The sequence below is a fragment of the Lissotriton vulgaris genome, chromosome 6 (genome assembly GCF_964263255.1).
Source record: "Lissotriton vulgaris chromosome 6, aLisVul1.2, whole genome shotgun sequence".
NCBI classification, from domain to species: Eukaryota; Metazoa; Chordata; class Amphibia; order Caudata; family Salamandridae; genus Lissotriton; species Lissotriton vulgaris.
This window is the reverse complement of record NC_141694.1, coordinates 1,221,081,026-1,221,097,416: the sequence shown is the minus strand read 5'-3', so window position 1 is coordinate 1,221,097,416 and position 16,391 is coordinate 1,221,081,026. Positions and strand designations below refer to the sequence as shown.

At 43.7% G+C, this 16,391-nt stretch overlaps 1 protein-coding gene across 2 annotated transcripts in view; it reads left to right on the top strand.

Moving 5' to 3' along the window:
• LOC147708648 (cAMP and cAMP-inhibited cGMP 3',5'-cyclic phosphodiesterase 10A) overlaps window positions 1-16,391 on the top strand; it is a 1,277,009-nt gene that overhangs the window by 771,675 nt on the left and 488,943 nt on the right. For both annotated transcript variants that reach the window (XM_086927318.1, XM_086927317.1), the window contains exon 10: window positions 866-917. In XM_086927318.1, coding sequence (XP_086783444.1) covers window positions 866-917 — 52 coding nt within the window. The remainder of the gene's footprint in view (window positions 1-865; window positions 918-16,391) is intronic.

Here is a 16,391-nt window from a genome sequence, read left to right as displayed (position 1 = left end):
TGTGTTGCCTTCTTAAGACGTACGCCTATAATTCTCAAACAGAATACTCGTTTATAATTATTTATTGGTGGTTTAAGACCATCGCGGAGTCTTCCGAATGACATGGCCATTTCCCCAGTTAGTCTGGTCTTTAACTTGTTTTCTTCCTCTGAGATCAACTTTGGCTCGTTTCACACTTGCTTATTGATAAAGAAATTAGCACGTTGCAGCATTGCTCCCCCCCAAGTCGTGTTTGAAACTTTTTTGCAAGCTTTAAAAGTAAATGTTGCACTTCTGCAATATATTTGCTGCAGTGTATTAACCAAAGATAAAATGCGACACATTGCCGCAATTCGCGCTGGAAGACTTTTTTTCGACATTATAACTGTTGCTCTTTTTGTGGAACACAATTTGGAGAAAGTTAAAGTAGTGTTTTCCATAAATAAATAAAAGTATTTTGTTACTAACTTGTTGACCTTATGGTGAAGTTTTTGCTGCATCCTAGACATTATGATTACATATAAAATTACATATAAAATGGCGCCGTCACATTTTACCATGTCCATGTGTATCCTCAGTAAAGAATGCCGGCTGCTCTTCCATCCACACTCAGTGTCAGTCAGCAGTGCACCCACCGCCAGCTTTTAGAACTGAGGACAGAGCTTGTTGGTTTGGTTATAAGCTTCCACGAGAGAAAAGTTCGGCCAGGCCCACGTTCATTAAAGCTGGAATGTAATTCAAGACGTTTGCGTCCTGGGGCTACACAGCTGGCTTTTCTCTCTTGGCAGGCTTGTTTCAGTCATATTTGGATCAAAAAATGCACACAAAAGTAGCCTGTTTTATCCAGGTATTGACAATGTTTTTACCCTTTTCTCTACTTTTTCAGAACCTACTTTGATAATATAGTTGCAATAGATTCCCTTCTTGAACACATAATGGTAAGTTGCTTTGAGTGTAACTCTTGTGCTATAACGCTTTAAAAAGCTGATATATCCTTGTTGATTTGTGTTATTGACAGTTGCTTGTACGTTAAGAATTCTGTGCAGGGCATGCTATTCAAGATTTCTAGAGTACTAATTTCCTCTTTCTGAATGTCACCGGTTAGATCCTTTCAAATTAAACTTCCATGAAACCAGCCCACAAGGCCTACTAGAATAAAGGACCTGCATGGCTACCTGCAAATCTGGCTCCCCACTATACCGTGACCAGGAACCTATGATTGGCCACCCTACACTTTATCTAGCAATGCAACTTCAAATGACTGAATCATTGAGTCAGATCACTGGGTTTTCAGGGACCCAGTATCTGGAACAACCTGAACCTCTGTTAGAGAGCAGCACCAAGTTGCCGGCCGTTCAGAAAATGTTTGAAAATGATACTCTTTTAGGTAATGTTCGTCTACAAACTTTGAACCAGTAGGGAAATTAACCAAGAATGTTGGATGGTTGATACACCTCACTCCCAGTCGAGTCAATCTAACCTATATCGTGTCTGCTGCAGCAGAACTGCATTTCTTCTTCTGTGCGCTCTAGTGACCTTGAGGTCTCATTTTACACAATGTACAACTCCAAAATGTAATGAATCATTCTCAAGTAGATATTTTACATCAAGATGGAGCAAACTCCACTCATACTCAATACCGCGCAGATCAGTATATCATGTTATCATTTTGTGGACAGTGATGGCCTATAACTGCAATTCACACTTAATGGCTGACATAAGCATATAAACGTTACAGCAAAGATCATAATTAGGGCTTCCGGTTTTATGGTATTTATTTTTTTCACATTTCCGTTTGTATTTATCCATATTCATGGTTAGTTCCTTTCATCTGTAGATATCCGTAATTATTTGTGCTTGGTGTAAAAAAAATCAAGCTGGAATAGGCATGTTTCCACGTTTATTTGACTGACAAATGTGTACTCCTTTTTGTTGAATGTCCAATGAGTTAAAGGCCTTTACAGTACAATGCAGTCATCTGAAGTCATGTGTATTGTAGAACAGCTTAATACAGCTGAACTGCTGCAATTATTTAGCTTCACTAGGAAACTATTTTTCTTTCTTTGATTCCACTACCTGCCAGTCTGCACAGCTATTGACCGAGCACGCCTGATTGACAGTAGTGAGAATCGTCCAAGAGAAAACCTATTTTCAGTATTTTTCCATATTTAAAAACCAATACAGACAGGAAAACAGATAGTTTTCTGTCTGTATTTATCCTTAAAAATCAGTAAAAAGGGAAAACTGGAAGACACAATCATAATTAAGGCACTACAAAGGTAATGTAAATGTATGATATCTTGCTGATGTAAGTGCTAGTGATGGGTGGATGGATTCTCCAGTATTGGGATGTCGTTCATAGATTCACATGCCTGAATCATTTCTCGTCATTGGAGTCGGAGTCCCACGGTATATAAAAAAGCAATAAATATGCCTATAATAACCAAAAACCTTGGTAACATGAAACCAGGAAGTAAAGTATCCCAAAGCTACCAAAAAAAAGTTCCACATCTATGACTATCATAATCATTATACATAGTCCAAACTGCAGGAAATCAGGCGACAACACTCACCAGAATGTTCTCCTCAGAGGCTCAGGCTCTCAGATTTTCTACCGCACGTCGTGTGAAGGGAGTCTCCCTGAGCTCTGCTCAGTTCTTCTCAATTTTACTTAATTCTTCAGGGATTTATACTCTTGGGATGTCTTCCTCTAAGAAATCCTTATTCAGGCCTGGTGAATCTTGTGGTAAGCTCGGGCTTTTCTCTGAAGATCCCCACAAGAAATGCATCTATTGCCTATACCCGGATCATCAGGTGAAGGACTGCAAGATATGCAGGACCTTCCCTCAAAAGACCCTCGGGGACAGAGAGGGCCGCCTACTTCTGTGGCTACAGAAGCTTAAAGATCAGGACAATCCAGTTTCTGAGGTAGGAAGTATTGTTTCTGGGTCATCTGTGTCCTCTAGAAAGAGGGCTGCTGAAGAGGTTTTATCTTCCCCTGGGGCAAAGGTGGTGAGAAAACAATAACCCTCTAAGGGTTCAGAAGGGCCTAGCACTTCTAAGAAGGCTACTCCACCTGTCAAGAGCAAACCTTTGCCTTCCACGCCCCAGTGAAGGTCAGTGAAAATGTTACCCCCTAAGCCAACTTCTGAGAAGATTCTCCCTCAGAAGAAGGCCCCATCGTCGACGACCCCTTCGTCAACGAAGATTCCCGTCGGCACAACATCTACATCGACGATGACCTTCTCCTGACCTAAGCCTCAGATGATTGTGTCGTCGGCGTCATCCCCGTCGACGCTGGTCTGCGTCTCTGTGAAACCCACCTCGTTGACGAAAAAGACTTTACCTATCGTCAGCGCTCCGTCTATGACCAAGACCAGGAAAATCTCGACGAAGAAGCCCTCCTCCTCGTCGTCGAAGACAACAATGTCGACGGACACTTCCTCATCGACGTTTTCACCTTCAGTGATGATTCCATCGTCGACGGGCCCGTCGACTGCTCTCCCGTCGACGCAAAAGTTGTCATCTTGTACAGAGCTACAAGTCTGGTCACCGTCTACGGCCTTAACATCTACGCCGTCTACGACAAAACCTTCTTTGTTACAGAGACGTGGTTCTGCGCTTGACCCCATATCTCCATTGCATATTTCTCCACATAAGGTACCTCTACAGGTTCCTGAGAAATTACTAGATTCAGATGAAAGTGAAGAGGATTCTGAAGTGGACAACAAGTTTCGCACAGCTAGAAGTCCTTCGGAGTTGTTCATAAAGTTCTAGGAAGATGATCATGGTGACCAATCTTCTCCTGAACCTGTGGCTTCACCTACTGATAATATCCCTACAGCTAAGATGCTTATGGCTTTATTAAATAACCTTCAACATATGCTAGACGACTATTACCGCCGTTTCCCACCATCTGAATCGGCAGAGTCCGTGCCACCTACACCAGTGGCTCAAGCTTCCACTTCAGAATTCCGGTCTCCTAGACCACCTTCGCCAGTGGCTTCGCATCATTCTCCTGAAGCACATTCATCGGATAATGAGGACCAGGAGGAAGGTGAAGTAGACGAGAGATCTCTTTTGTCGTAGTGGGATGAGTATCACATCCAAACACCTTCTCCATCACCTCCAGCTCCTGCTGATTCTCCTCCAGTGTATATTGGAGGCTTCCACCTCATCATGGAAAGAGCAACTCAAAGATTTGTCATCCCTATGGAGACGAAGAAGGAGGAATGCTTCCTCTATGATTTTAAGGATCAGTCAAGGAAACAAGTAAGGGTGATTCCCATTATAGATTTTATATGGAAGGAGGGATTGAAGGTAATGTCGACTCCTGTGTCTATTCCTCCGGTCTTGCCACGACTGGACAAGAAATATAAAGCGCCCGACAAGTCTCCAGCATGCCTCATAGGACACCCAAAGGCTGACTCTGTGATTGTGCAAGCTGCTCAAAGACGGGCTGGGAATCCTTCTTCTCCAATCACAAACCCACCTGACCGGGACGGCAGGTGGCTGGACGCAATTGGAAAAAGAGCCTCCACCATGGCAGCAACAACAGTCCGTGCGGCCAATTCATTAGCCTTTCTAGGTCGGTACGACCGACAAATGTGGTCTGACATTTCACCATATATAGATACGCTACTAGAGCTGTCAAAGGCTGAAGCTCTGAAGATACGGCAAGAGGTGGAACGAATCTCTGCGGAGATTGATTCGTCACTAGATGTTGCTTCCACAGTTTTCAGACAGCTAGCGGGTGCGGCTGTTCTACGTCGGCAAGGCTGGTTGAAAGCTACTTCGTTTTGCCAGGAGATACAGGCAAAAATACTTGACATGCCATTCGATGGAGAGGCCTTGTTCGGTTCATATGTAGAGGAAGCACTACAAACCATCAAAAAGGACACAGAAACAGCCAGATCTCTTGGCACCTTGCAATTTTGTAAGCCGCCCTTTCGGGGTGCAAAATGATGTGGATGAGGAAATGTGAATGGAGGAAGCTATAATCAACAAACCTCCTACAAATCGTATCAAGGAAATCAGCGCTACCAATCACAAAGATATCAATCATATGGTCAGCGCAACACTTCCTATTCTCAAAATGAAAGGAAGCCTTTCTACCGCGGAAAGGATTCAAACAAAAAACTATGAGTATCGCCACCTGCCACTACTTCTGCCGCAGCCCCATGTAAAGGTTGGATGAGGAATCTCAATATTTTACTCAAATTGGTCATTAATGACATCGGACAAGTGGGTCCTAGACATTGTAGCCAAGGGCCATGCTCTAGAATTCGAAAAGTTTCCTCCAAATTTCCCTCCAAAAGGCCCACCTCCAGCTCATCCCAAAGAGCTGTTTTCCCAGATAAATTTGATGTTACAAAAAGGAGTGATCGAAAAAGTCCTTCAATTGTAGAGAGGAACGGGATTTTATTCAAGTATTTTCCTAATAAAGAAAAAATCCGGAGAATGGCGTCCCATTCTGGATCTTCAATCCCTCAACAAATATCTAAAGAAATTGTCATTCCGATGTTAACGCTTCAAGAAATACTTCAGCTTTTGTCTGCAGGGGATCACATGGCCACCCTAGACCTTCAAGATGCATACTTCCACATTTCCATTCTCCCCAGGCACAGAAGCTTCCTACGTTTCAGAGTGGCTGGCAGGGACTTCCAGTTCAAAGTCCTTCCCTTTGGACTACGATCGGCACCCAGGTTTTTACGAAGGTCCTAGCTCCAGTAGCAGCGCACCACCATCTGGAAGGAATTCAAATATTTTCTTACTTGGGCAACTGCCTTATCAAGGCGAGTTCTTTCTCAGACGCAAACGTCCATGTCCAAAGTTGTCTTTCTCTGTTTCAGTCACTGAGTCTATCTATCAACCTCGACAAATTGCATCTTGTTCCTTCGCAAAGACAAACGTTCTTAGGGGCGTCTTTGGACATGCAACTAATTCGAGCCTTCGTATCAGACGAAAGACAACAAAGGATCCGCAAGCTGGCTCACAAGTTAAGATCAAAAAGGTCAGTTTCTGTCCGACCGTTCTAGTCCTTTCTGGGAATGGTCTCTTCTTGCATCCCGTTGATACCAAACTGCCGCCTCAGAATGAGGCCCCTTCAAGAAGACCTCAAACAGCAATGGTTACAGGATCATTCGAAGATCTCATTCAAGTCACTCCTCGAATGCGAGAGGCCATTCTCTGGTGGACTCAAAAAAGAAATGTAGAGAGGGGATGTGCATTCCTTCAAGAAGCGCTGAATTTTACAGCCACCACAGACACGTCCCTCGAGGGATGGGGAGCACATCTTCAAGGGCTAAAGGTCAGCGGAAAATGGAGCCCTCAACAACAGAAGTGGCATTTCAATCTACTAGAACTAAGAGCCATCTTCTTAGTCATTTCAGACAATCATTCTGGGAGCCACAATATTGATTCGCACAGACAATAATACAAGTATGCATTACTTGCACAAACGGGGAGGAACGAGACCGGCTCTTCTGTCTCAAGAAGCCCAAGAAATCTGGGATTTGGCTATATGGCACAAGATCAATCTCTTGGCAGTTCACGTGCCGGGAGTTTCAAATGTTCTGGCGGATTCCCCTCAGCAGGTCCACGGTGTCCACACACAAATGGGAACTGCATCAGCCAACGGTGGATCAAGTGTTCCAACAGTGGGGTCAACCCGACCTGGACCACTTTGCGACCAAGAAGAACAGCAAATACCTATTCTTTGCAAGCTGACTTACCCACAAAGATTCTCAGGGGAATGCGTTTTTGATGAACTGGTCTCAAATATATGCTTACGCTTTTCCTCCGATACGGTTGGTTCCCAGAGTTCTCCGGAAGATGAAGCGAGAACCTTGTCGTCTAATTCTCATCGCTCCCAGGTGGCCTTGCCAATTCTGGTTTACCGAGCTTCTCCTCCTATCGGAGTGCGAGCCAATTCAGTTTCGACGAGTACTGGATCTCCTGTCCATTCAAGACGGTCAGATTTGCCATCCAGATCCTGCATCTCTGAAATTAGCTGCCTGGCGCCTGAGCACCTTGAATTCGCACATCTGAATATTTCTACGGATTACAAGGAAGTTCTGGCTAACGCTCGAGCGCCTGCCACAATAAGGACATACAGACTTAAATGGAAAAGATTCTGCATGTGGTGTCAATCTGCTGAGGTACACCCGAGTCATGCAACACCTGAGCAGATATTACCTTTTTTCTTGCACTTAAAAAGTTTTTTTGGCTGCCATTTCAAGGTTCCGGCAGGATGGGTCCAAGTCTCTCTATTCATCGAGAATAATGCAACAGTTTTTTAAGGGACTGTTTCAAATGTTTTCTCCTGTACGTCGTCCTCCTCCATCCTGGCATCTTAATGTGGTATTAGATCAGCTCATGCGCCACCCATTTGAACCTATTCACAGAGTGGATTTCAAATTTCTATTGTGGAAGGTTTCTCTGTTGCTAGCATTGACTTCAACAAGAAGAGTCAGTGACATTCAAGCTTTCACCGTTCATTCACCTTTCTTACAGTTTACGTCCAATTCTGTGGTGCTGCGCACAAATTCTAAATTTGTATCTAAGGTGCCTTCGAATTTTCACCTGAACGAAACAGTCATCTTGAAAATATTTTTTCCTAACCCGCACTCCCCTGCGGAAAGGGCATTGCATGCCCTTGACATCAGAAGATGTCTTAAGTTCTATTTACAAAGGACCTCTACCATTCGTAAATCCGATCAATTTTTTGTTGCCTACGGAAAATTAAGGCCAGGACAAGCGGTGTCTAAACAGACCATAGCTAGATGGATTTCTGCCGCTGTTGACTTTTGCCATCAACAAGCTGGAAGACCTTTGCAGACAACTCCAAGAGCGCACTCTACAAGGGCAGTCTCTTCTTCAACTGCTCTTTTCGCAGGTGTTCCTCTTCAACAAATCTGCAAAGCGCCAACTTGGTCCAGCAGACACACTTTCACCAAGCATTACTGTTTGGAAGATGGCAGCAATGCTGATACATAGGTGGGACAGGCGATTCTCCGCAATCTTATCAAATAAGCTGAGCCTCTGTTTCCCTCCTCTGTACTGCTTCTCAGACGCTTATTATCTTGCCTAATATTGAGTACATGGTCATGTGATTGCAAATTTTCAGGTATTTATGCATGTTAGCATTTTCTATTATGTGGTTGCAAACGCCTTCTATAAGCAGATTGTTACAAATAGCGTCTTCCAAGCCTTATTTGGGTACTGCTATCTACTCTGATTCAGGCATGTGAATCTATCAAAGACACCCCAATACTGGAGAAGAACAATAGTTACCTGTAATCTGTGATTCTCCAGTATTGGTGTCTTTCATAGATTCACATGCAACCCGCCCACCTCCCCTCAGAGGCTGGTTTATGCTCTTATCTCTTGGTTACACTCTTGTGCGAGAAAATCTGAGAGCCTGAGCCTCTGAGGAGAACATTCTGGTGGGTGCTGTCGCCTGATTCGCTGCAGTTTGGACTATGTATAATGACTATGATAGTCATAGATGTGGAACTTTTTCTTGGTAGCTTTGGGCTACTTTACTTCCTGGTTTCATGTTACCAAGGTTTTTGGTTATTATGGGCATATTTATTGCTTTTTTATATACTGTGGGACTCTCACTGCGACGACTGGGAATAATTCAGGATTGTGAATCTATGAAAGACCCCGATACTGAAGAACCACAGATTACAGGGAAGTAACTATTGTTCATATGACGTTTTTTCCTTCCCTGGTTAATGATGTAAGTGAAAGCTAATACTTCTAAAATGTGTCTTGGATAGAGGTAAATAAGATAACTGTGGAGATGAGCAGATATTGAGAGGAAAATCAGGTAAATGGCAGATTGTGTTGTGCACCATCTCCTTAAAGTTGAGAGTGGAAGGAGAATAAAAAGGACACCCCACCCTGCGTGGGATCTTATGATGGCAGTGTGCAGGGGGGATAGACGGGTGGGTTAGCAAATCAACAGCACATGTACCAGTTTTACTATGAGATTTGCGGGTGACCACCTCTGATCCAGTAGCCACATCTTTCTTTGGCCACTTGCAATTTCTAATGCGGTGAGAGCTTTTGAATTGCTGTCTACTCCCTTTTATTTTAGATATTCAAGTTTGACATTGTCTTGACTGAGCTACCTCCCTGTTGTAAATAAATACACCACCTCCAGTTGTATTCCACACTGTTTATTTCAGTCCGAGATAGAGAGACCCAACTCCTAGCAGTCAACAAGCTCAACTGTCCTCCAGCTCTTGACACCCCTAGATTGTTGGTTTGGCATCATAGGAATGTTACGAAATCACACTAGTGTCAACCTGGCTGAGAGTATCTAAGTGCAGTATGACACTCCCACGCCAAAATGCATACCATCCTTTGGCCTACTGACTAATATCGTGACCCTTTAGTTGGCAAATCCCTACTAGAAAAATGATCGACTTCTATCCGTCCCCGCTAGACACATTTCCTACTTGGAATAAACACCTCATATCAAGTGTGGTTTTGAGTTCAGTAGAGCGCTGTTCTGTATGGGGTCGATGTGAACCCGTGCTACCTCGAGCTCATTCTTGCCTGCTGCATTGTGTTCTCCCGTCGTGCTCTGTAGTAGAAACACCAGAACAATGTATGCTTAGAATTTCACTAGGATACTGCCACTTGTAGTTGTGGCAGCCAGGACTACGCACACCTACACTTAATTCTTGACCCTGTGTAAAATCTGGCGATGTTTTGTAAAAACGAATTGAACACATTCTTGTAACAGATAGCGAGAAAGGATTGTTATACTTTGACTAGGGTTGCCTTGCTGCCTACCAAGGGCCACACTTTGCAGGCAAAGACCCATTTGAAGATGCATGTACCATGATGGCCCAGGCTCTCTCTGGTAATATAGTGACAGGATAGCTTGCGAGCCTTGTCCAGTGAGATCATCGGCAGTGATCGCGCATGCGGAAAACAGTTTTTGGGATTGCGTGGGCGACAGCATTTTCCGTTTTTCTGCCAAGCTTCTGCTTCATTCACCTCTATTTTTATAGCATTCTCAGATCATGAATTTTGCGAAACTAATCCTTGAGGGCTCCACTAGTCCTAAACTAGTGCGTGATGCGCCCTCTACATGAACTGCAGGTTGACGTGATGGAAAAATCTGCTGCACTGCCTCTTGGGACTTGGCTCCACATACCGGATGAGAGGGACAAAAAAACCAAGCGCACCGGCCCAGTGCAGATGTAGCACAGTCGTGATATGCAGAAGAAGAGGCATTTAAGTAACGCTGGGGAGACTGCCTGCTGTTCTCGCCAACTCCCTCGCCAAATACAAATGTGCAAATACACTCAAATGGTGTTTACAGAACGATTAGCTGTGGCATTTGTGTATTTATTTGCTAATTTCAAACAAAATGATTTGTAGCCGAGGAAGCAATTTGAATTCAAAATAGAAAAGATTTGATGTCATGCATTTAAGAGTCATGTGGTTAAATTCCGTTAGTTACAAAACATGCGTCTGTCGTTAGTGCAAGAAACATTCTTTAACATAGAATGATGTGCTTTTTATTGCAGACCCATAAACCCGGTTGAAAAATAAGGCTGGACCATTCGGATCATGATGTTTTTATGTTTCTCACCTGCAGAATATGACTGTTATGTGTATACCTTCCTTTAACCGCAGTGACTACTGTGCCCGTGTCTGGGGCATTGATGTGGTTGGTGGCAGCTGGTTATGGTTTATGAACGGTTATGGTTTAGTCCTTTTTGCTGCAATCCTGCCGGAGAGGCTTACTTTTGGGTTTCCCTGGTAAAACCCATCCGCCTATCAGAAGTGGGACTCACAAATCCTCTTCTGATTGATATGAGAGAGAAATTGTGAGTGTGTCTGTTTACGTACACGAGAAGATGAGACACCCCTACCTGGGGGTCCCTGCATGTAGGTTAGGATTCTGGTTTTACATGGACCACACTTGTAGACCTTCCTGGTGATTGTCACGACTGTCAACCATGTCGCCTTATGTGTTTCTGCTTTGTTCTCCTGTTCAGATCTGTGAAACTTTTACGCTGTTTTGTATGGTTTGGGTCCCCGCCCTCTACTGTGCAGCGGATAGACCACCTTAAGAAAGACCCTGCTGAGTTAACTGGTGGCCCACAAGAACAAGTGAACAAAAAAAGAGCCATAGCACATGGCCACTAACTCTCACCTAAGGCAAAGATCGTGTTATGAGCCCTTCCCTAATATCCTGTTAGCCCACGAAGAGGTGTGCATCCAATGCGTGCGATTAGATGACATTTACCTGAAAATAATTCAGATCCGCTACAATTATTTAAAATCTGAACGCCATGCCTTTTGAGATACTGCAATGGTTACAGGATGCTTTGTTACCATGGATCTGTTTTTTAACTAATAGCACTCTTTAATTTTGATAACTTATAGCACAACGTCTCAGTAGCTGCCTAATCTGATACTTCGTGCAGCAATTCTAGAATATAAGGTGACACTAAGGGTCAAAAATCAGTTCATCTTCTGGCATCAGAGATGCTCTGAACCAGCACATGTGAAAAGATTGAACCTACTCCTTGCCATCCTTTAAGAACTGGGGTCTGCTTTAAAATATGAAAAGAGGTCTTCTGTTGTAAGATAAGGACGCGGTTGGGTGGAATGCATACATAGGCCCTGGTTGAGCTCACCCCAAGTAATGCAAAGGGTCAATTGCTTCAAGTCCATCCATGAAGATCCGCTGCCTCAGCAAAGAGATGGTAGAGGCTACGGTGCCGCTGCCCAGCTAGAGCAAAATTAGAGCAGCCTGTGGAGAAACTGTTTCTACAAATACTCCTTGCTTAAAATCTCCTCTTTTTTAGTTTTATATAGCGCAAACTAGACCCGAGACACCGTGTATCAGAGCACTTTACATAAGCGCCAGTTTCATTGCTTGAGGACACATTCATTTTTGTTAAGCACGGGGAGATTAAGTAATTTGCCCAGAATCACAAGATGTTGAGCGTCATTGCCGAGACTCGAACCCGTTTCCCCAGCTCCGAAGTTGACCGCTCTAGCCGTAAGGCTACATCCTCTCCCCGATTAATTACTACCTACATGATGTGGAACAGCTCAGGAAACACCAGGGTGAACCACAATGTCTTGTGGATTGTGTAAGTGCTCTGCCTCCTATGGTCCGTCCAGTGACTCTAAATGAATATTTACCTGCCTGTGCCCTGTTGAGTGAAGGACAGTTACTTGCAACAGCTCGCCCGAACTGATACTTTTGTGGGTTTGCTGCTGTTTGAGTCCTGGTGTGATACTACAAAACCTCCCACTTGACCTCTATCTCTTTGCTTTTGACTGTTACCAGCTCTCTGGGTCACGATCTGTTACACAAGTTTTTCCAAACATTACTTTTCCTCCAAACTTAGTTTATTTTCTTTATCCATTTAGTATAAAAAAGAGCGTTTTTTCATTGCAATGCACGATCTAAAAAAAACTCATTTACAAAACATATACACAAAGAATTGGCATCGTTCTCTCATTAGCAAATGCTATGAGTACAATTTGTGTAAGTCCAGTGCACAATTCACATTTCATCCTAAAGGATGACATACTGGAATCTACTCAATTGATTTACACACAGAAACACATCCCCATGCTCACACCACATTCACATACTCATCTGTCGTATCACTCACACACACTCCAATCATTCATACACCCCAGTACAATCACAGGGGTGAATCATCAACCCTCAGTGGCTGTGCTGGTGACTTGGATGTCACACCATCCAGTTGACGTACGTTTCAATGGAAATTGCTATTTATCTCCATATTTTTGAGGACCAGTCATTAATAACTTGATACAGGTGAAAGGTAGGGGATCTGCTTTGCCATGGCGGGTCCCAGGATGTATAAAAAAAGACTTCAATGAGTGGACCACTGAGCCTTCAGTCTAATACCCCAAAAGGAGTGTCCAATGTGGAAAAGAACTTGTAGTGCAATGGGAAATCACCTCTGATATAAATCTCAAGTATAGTGTAGTTCTCTCAAGTAAGGTATGCCCCTTCATAAGCTCGAGCACGGACTGGGTAATGAAATTCACACCCGGCCTTTAGTTTCCTGAGCCACGTATAATTGATGTCTCAAGTCTCAGCACGAGTTCTGGCATATCTAGCCTTTGCTTGCACTGTGGTGAGTTGCCCAGCCGTCTGACAGACGGAAGTCCTGGTGTGATGCCACTGGCTTGGGATATTACCTCCAGAACACAGGAGCCTCCAAACATATAACCATGACAAGTTGTGCTACAGAATTCGAGTTGCTGGGTGTGACTACTGGACCAAGTGGACATTTGTTTCTAGTGTTCCCTCACCCTTGTGTGGGACTGGCTTGATAACCATTTTGCAAAATGCTTTAACACTGTTCTACCACTTGTCAAACACAACACAGTGCTTTAATATAGCAGAACGCAAGTATGTTCGCAAAGCTGAAGCCTGCGTGCACGAAGTGAGATGCTATTTTTGGTAACTAAACATCCTACATTGAGCAGGGATAATATTTGCTACAAATATTATATTGTACTCAGTCATATATTTTCATCACCTTGAATGCTTCTTGTTGCTATGTCATGAGAGTCATATAGTTAAACAAATATATATAGATTCTTGCCTTTTCAGTGCCACTTTCAGTAATGCTATGGCCCTCGAGTCAAGATCTTGCAGGCAATATTTGCTATGAGCATTTCAAGCCCTCGAGGTCTGGAGAACTGACTGACTGACTGGGGAATATGAGGCCATTGTAATATTCTAATTATAATGGTTTGGGCATACTGTGGAGAGGAATGGAACCAGCTTCGCTTTAATTGTTTGTTGACCAGAAAGGGCTGGTGCCACTACATAGCGTAACTGGATATGGTAGCGTTCAACTTCATCATGGACATTAACCTCCCTTTCAAGGTACACATTGCCAGAAAATGACCTGGTACCAGCCGTATTTTCTAAAGAAAGTCTAAGCTTTTCTTCCAGGACGTGACTTCACAACTGCTGTTCAAGCCCTCTTTTGGACTTGGCACCATTGGCGTGAGTCTCCCTTCCACTTTTTGCTGTTGCCTCATTTGTTTTTGTTGGTCTAGATGCTTTGGGCACTTTGCCACTGCTGTTTAGTGCCAAAGTGCAAGTGCTCCCTATTGTAAATTGTTGTATGGATTAGTGATTCCATGCTTGGTTATTTGATTTACTTGTCAGTCCCTAGTACAGTGCACCATGTGTGCCCAGAATCTGGAAATCAAATGCTGCTGGTGGGCTTGCAGCACTGATTGTGCCACCCACAGAAGCAGCTTGTAAAATGTGGCTCAGGCCTGCCATTGCAGAACCTGTGTGCAGTCTGGGGCGGCCATGTCGACTTGTGCACACACTTGCCAGTCCCGAAACCTACCCTTATCTGCATGTTAGTCGCCCCTAAGGTAGGCCCAAGGTACTCCCGTGGGCAGGGTGCTTTGTATGTGAAAGGTAGGACATGCCCTGGTGTGTGTAGCATGTCCTGTTTGTGAAATACTGCCAATTTTGTTTTTTTCACTATTGCAAGGTTCTCTGTTCCTGTAGGCCAGAATGAGCAGTTTGATTATAACATCTTATAAACATAACTGACCTAGGAAACAAGATAGGAAAATAAAGTTTAATACTTTTCTAACAATGAGGGAAAGACCTGTGTGCACAGCGAATTATCAAGCGATTCTGACCATTATACAATTATGCCAATTCTGCGCTCGACCTCAAGTGGCCCACCGTTAAACCGCAGCCAATAGAATAGCAAACCCCAATTTGAAAATTTGGATTCAGGAGCATAAACGGGCAATAGCAAATCATGATCTTAAATCACCCTTGTACCAGCATATAATGGAGGAACATAGCACATTAAGAGTTCAAGTTTCATGGTATACTGAAAATAATCTCAAGGAGCAGAGGAGGCGACTGGGATCTTATGATCAGAAAACAGGATGGATTAGTCGCTATAAAGCAGTCACTTTGGGTTTAAATAGTGATTCCGAATTGCACTATTTTCTAGAGTAACAATGAATGGTGAACAGATCATTAAAGATGAATTGGGTTGTTCAGGAATGTTTCGAAGTAGGGGATTCTTTGTAGGAGTGGAAGAAAAGGCGTATACGATCTATTGGACTGTTTAAATTGAATATTAGAAGTAGCCTAAAATCATTGGGGAAACGGCATGGTTGAATCTGGGAGCATAAATACAGATTAGGAACAGGAAGGCATACTGACAGATATTCCATAAAGGACTAATTAATCTGGAAGCCCTGATGATGTCCCAAGAGGGCCGAAACGTGTAGGCTGTGGAATGTGCATTGTGCATTTAATGATTATTTTGTGAATGTCTTGAAGAATCTTTTGAATGAAAAGAAGATGAAAGAGTAACAATCTTCATAAATCAATAAAGGACTGGACTCAGTCACAAAAAGAAGCTTGCATTGGAATTGGATTATTCATGGACTTCAATATTTAATTATTAATATTTTGATTATATTGGCGCTCCTTCTGTATGGTGTTTGAAAATAAAGTTTAGCATGCCTGAACTCAGAATGTTAAAGTGCATCTTTCAGTGTGGGTGATTTTAACATTCTGTGTTTGAAAATACCACTTTTAGAAAGTAGGTATTTTCTTGCCTAACTATCTAGTGTGCCTCTGCTAGGTTTGTGTATTGCATGTCTAGTTTGTGAGTGACAGGAGCTGGGAGAGGGCTGCGGCTCCAGCAGTCTGATGACTCAGGGCTAGGCTGAGTAGGGGGAGGAGATTTCCTTTCACCTGCCTGGGCCAGGTCTGCTTTCAACAATGCTGTCTCCACCTCCTGCCAGGAAGCTGCACCAGAGAGGACAGAACTGGTTTTGGCTGGGTACAGACACACTCTGCCTTCAGAGACAAAGGATTTGTGTGTATGAAAAGGGGGACCCAGACCCCGAAACTTTAGATCACTTATCGGAAATCAAGAGGAACCTTTGTCAAGGAAAAGAAACCGGAGAAGCTGAAGGGAGATTACTGCCCCTGTGCTGTTTGCTGTTGGCCTGCAGTGGTTACTTGTTGCCAAGGAAAGGAGAAAAGGACTTTGCTGTTTGCTTTGTCATCTTGAGGAAGACCTCCAATGGCTTGAAATTGAGCTTGCCTCCTGTCTGAAGTCTCAGGAACACAAAGACTTTACCACCAGCTCCCCTGAATTTCCATGCTGGGAATTCTAACCTACAGAGAGGTGCCTGCTGCTGTTCAGGACCTCTAGAGACTGTTTGTCACTGGGAGCTGGAGCGCGACGCACCGACGAAGAAGTGTGTAGCATCCGCACCGAGACCTGATGCATCGCCGAGTCACAGGGGAGAAGCATGCCGCATCTACACAGTCTCAACACATCATCGAGAACATCATCGCAGCGCCTGCCGTGCGG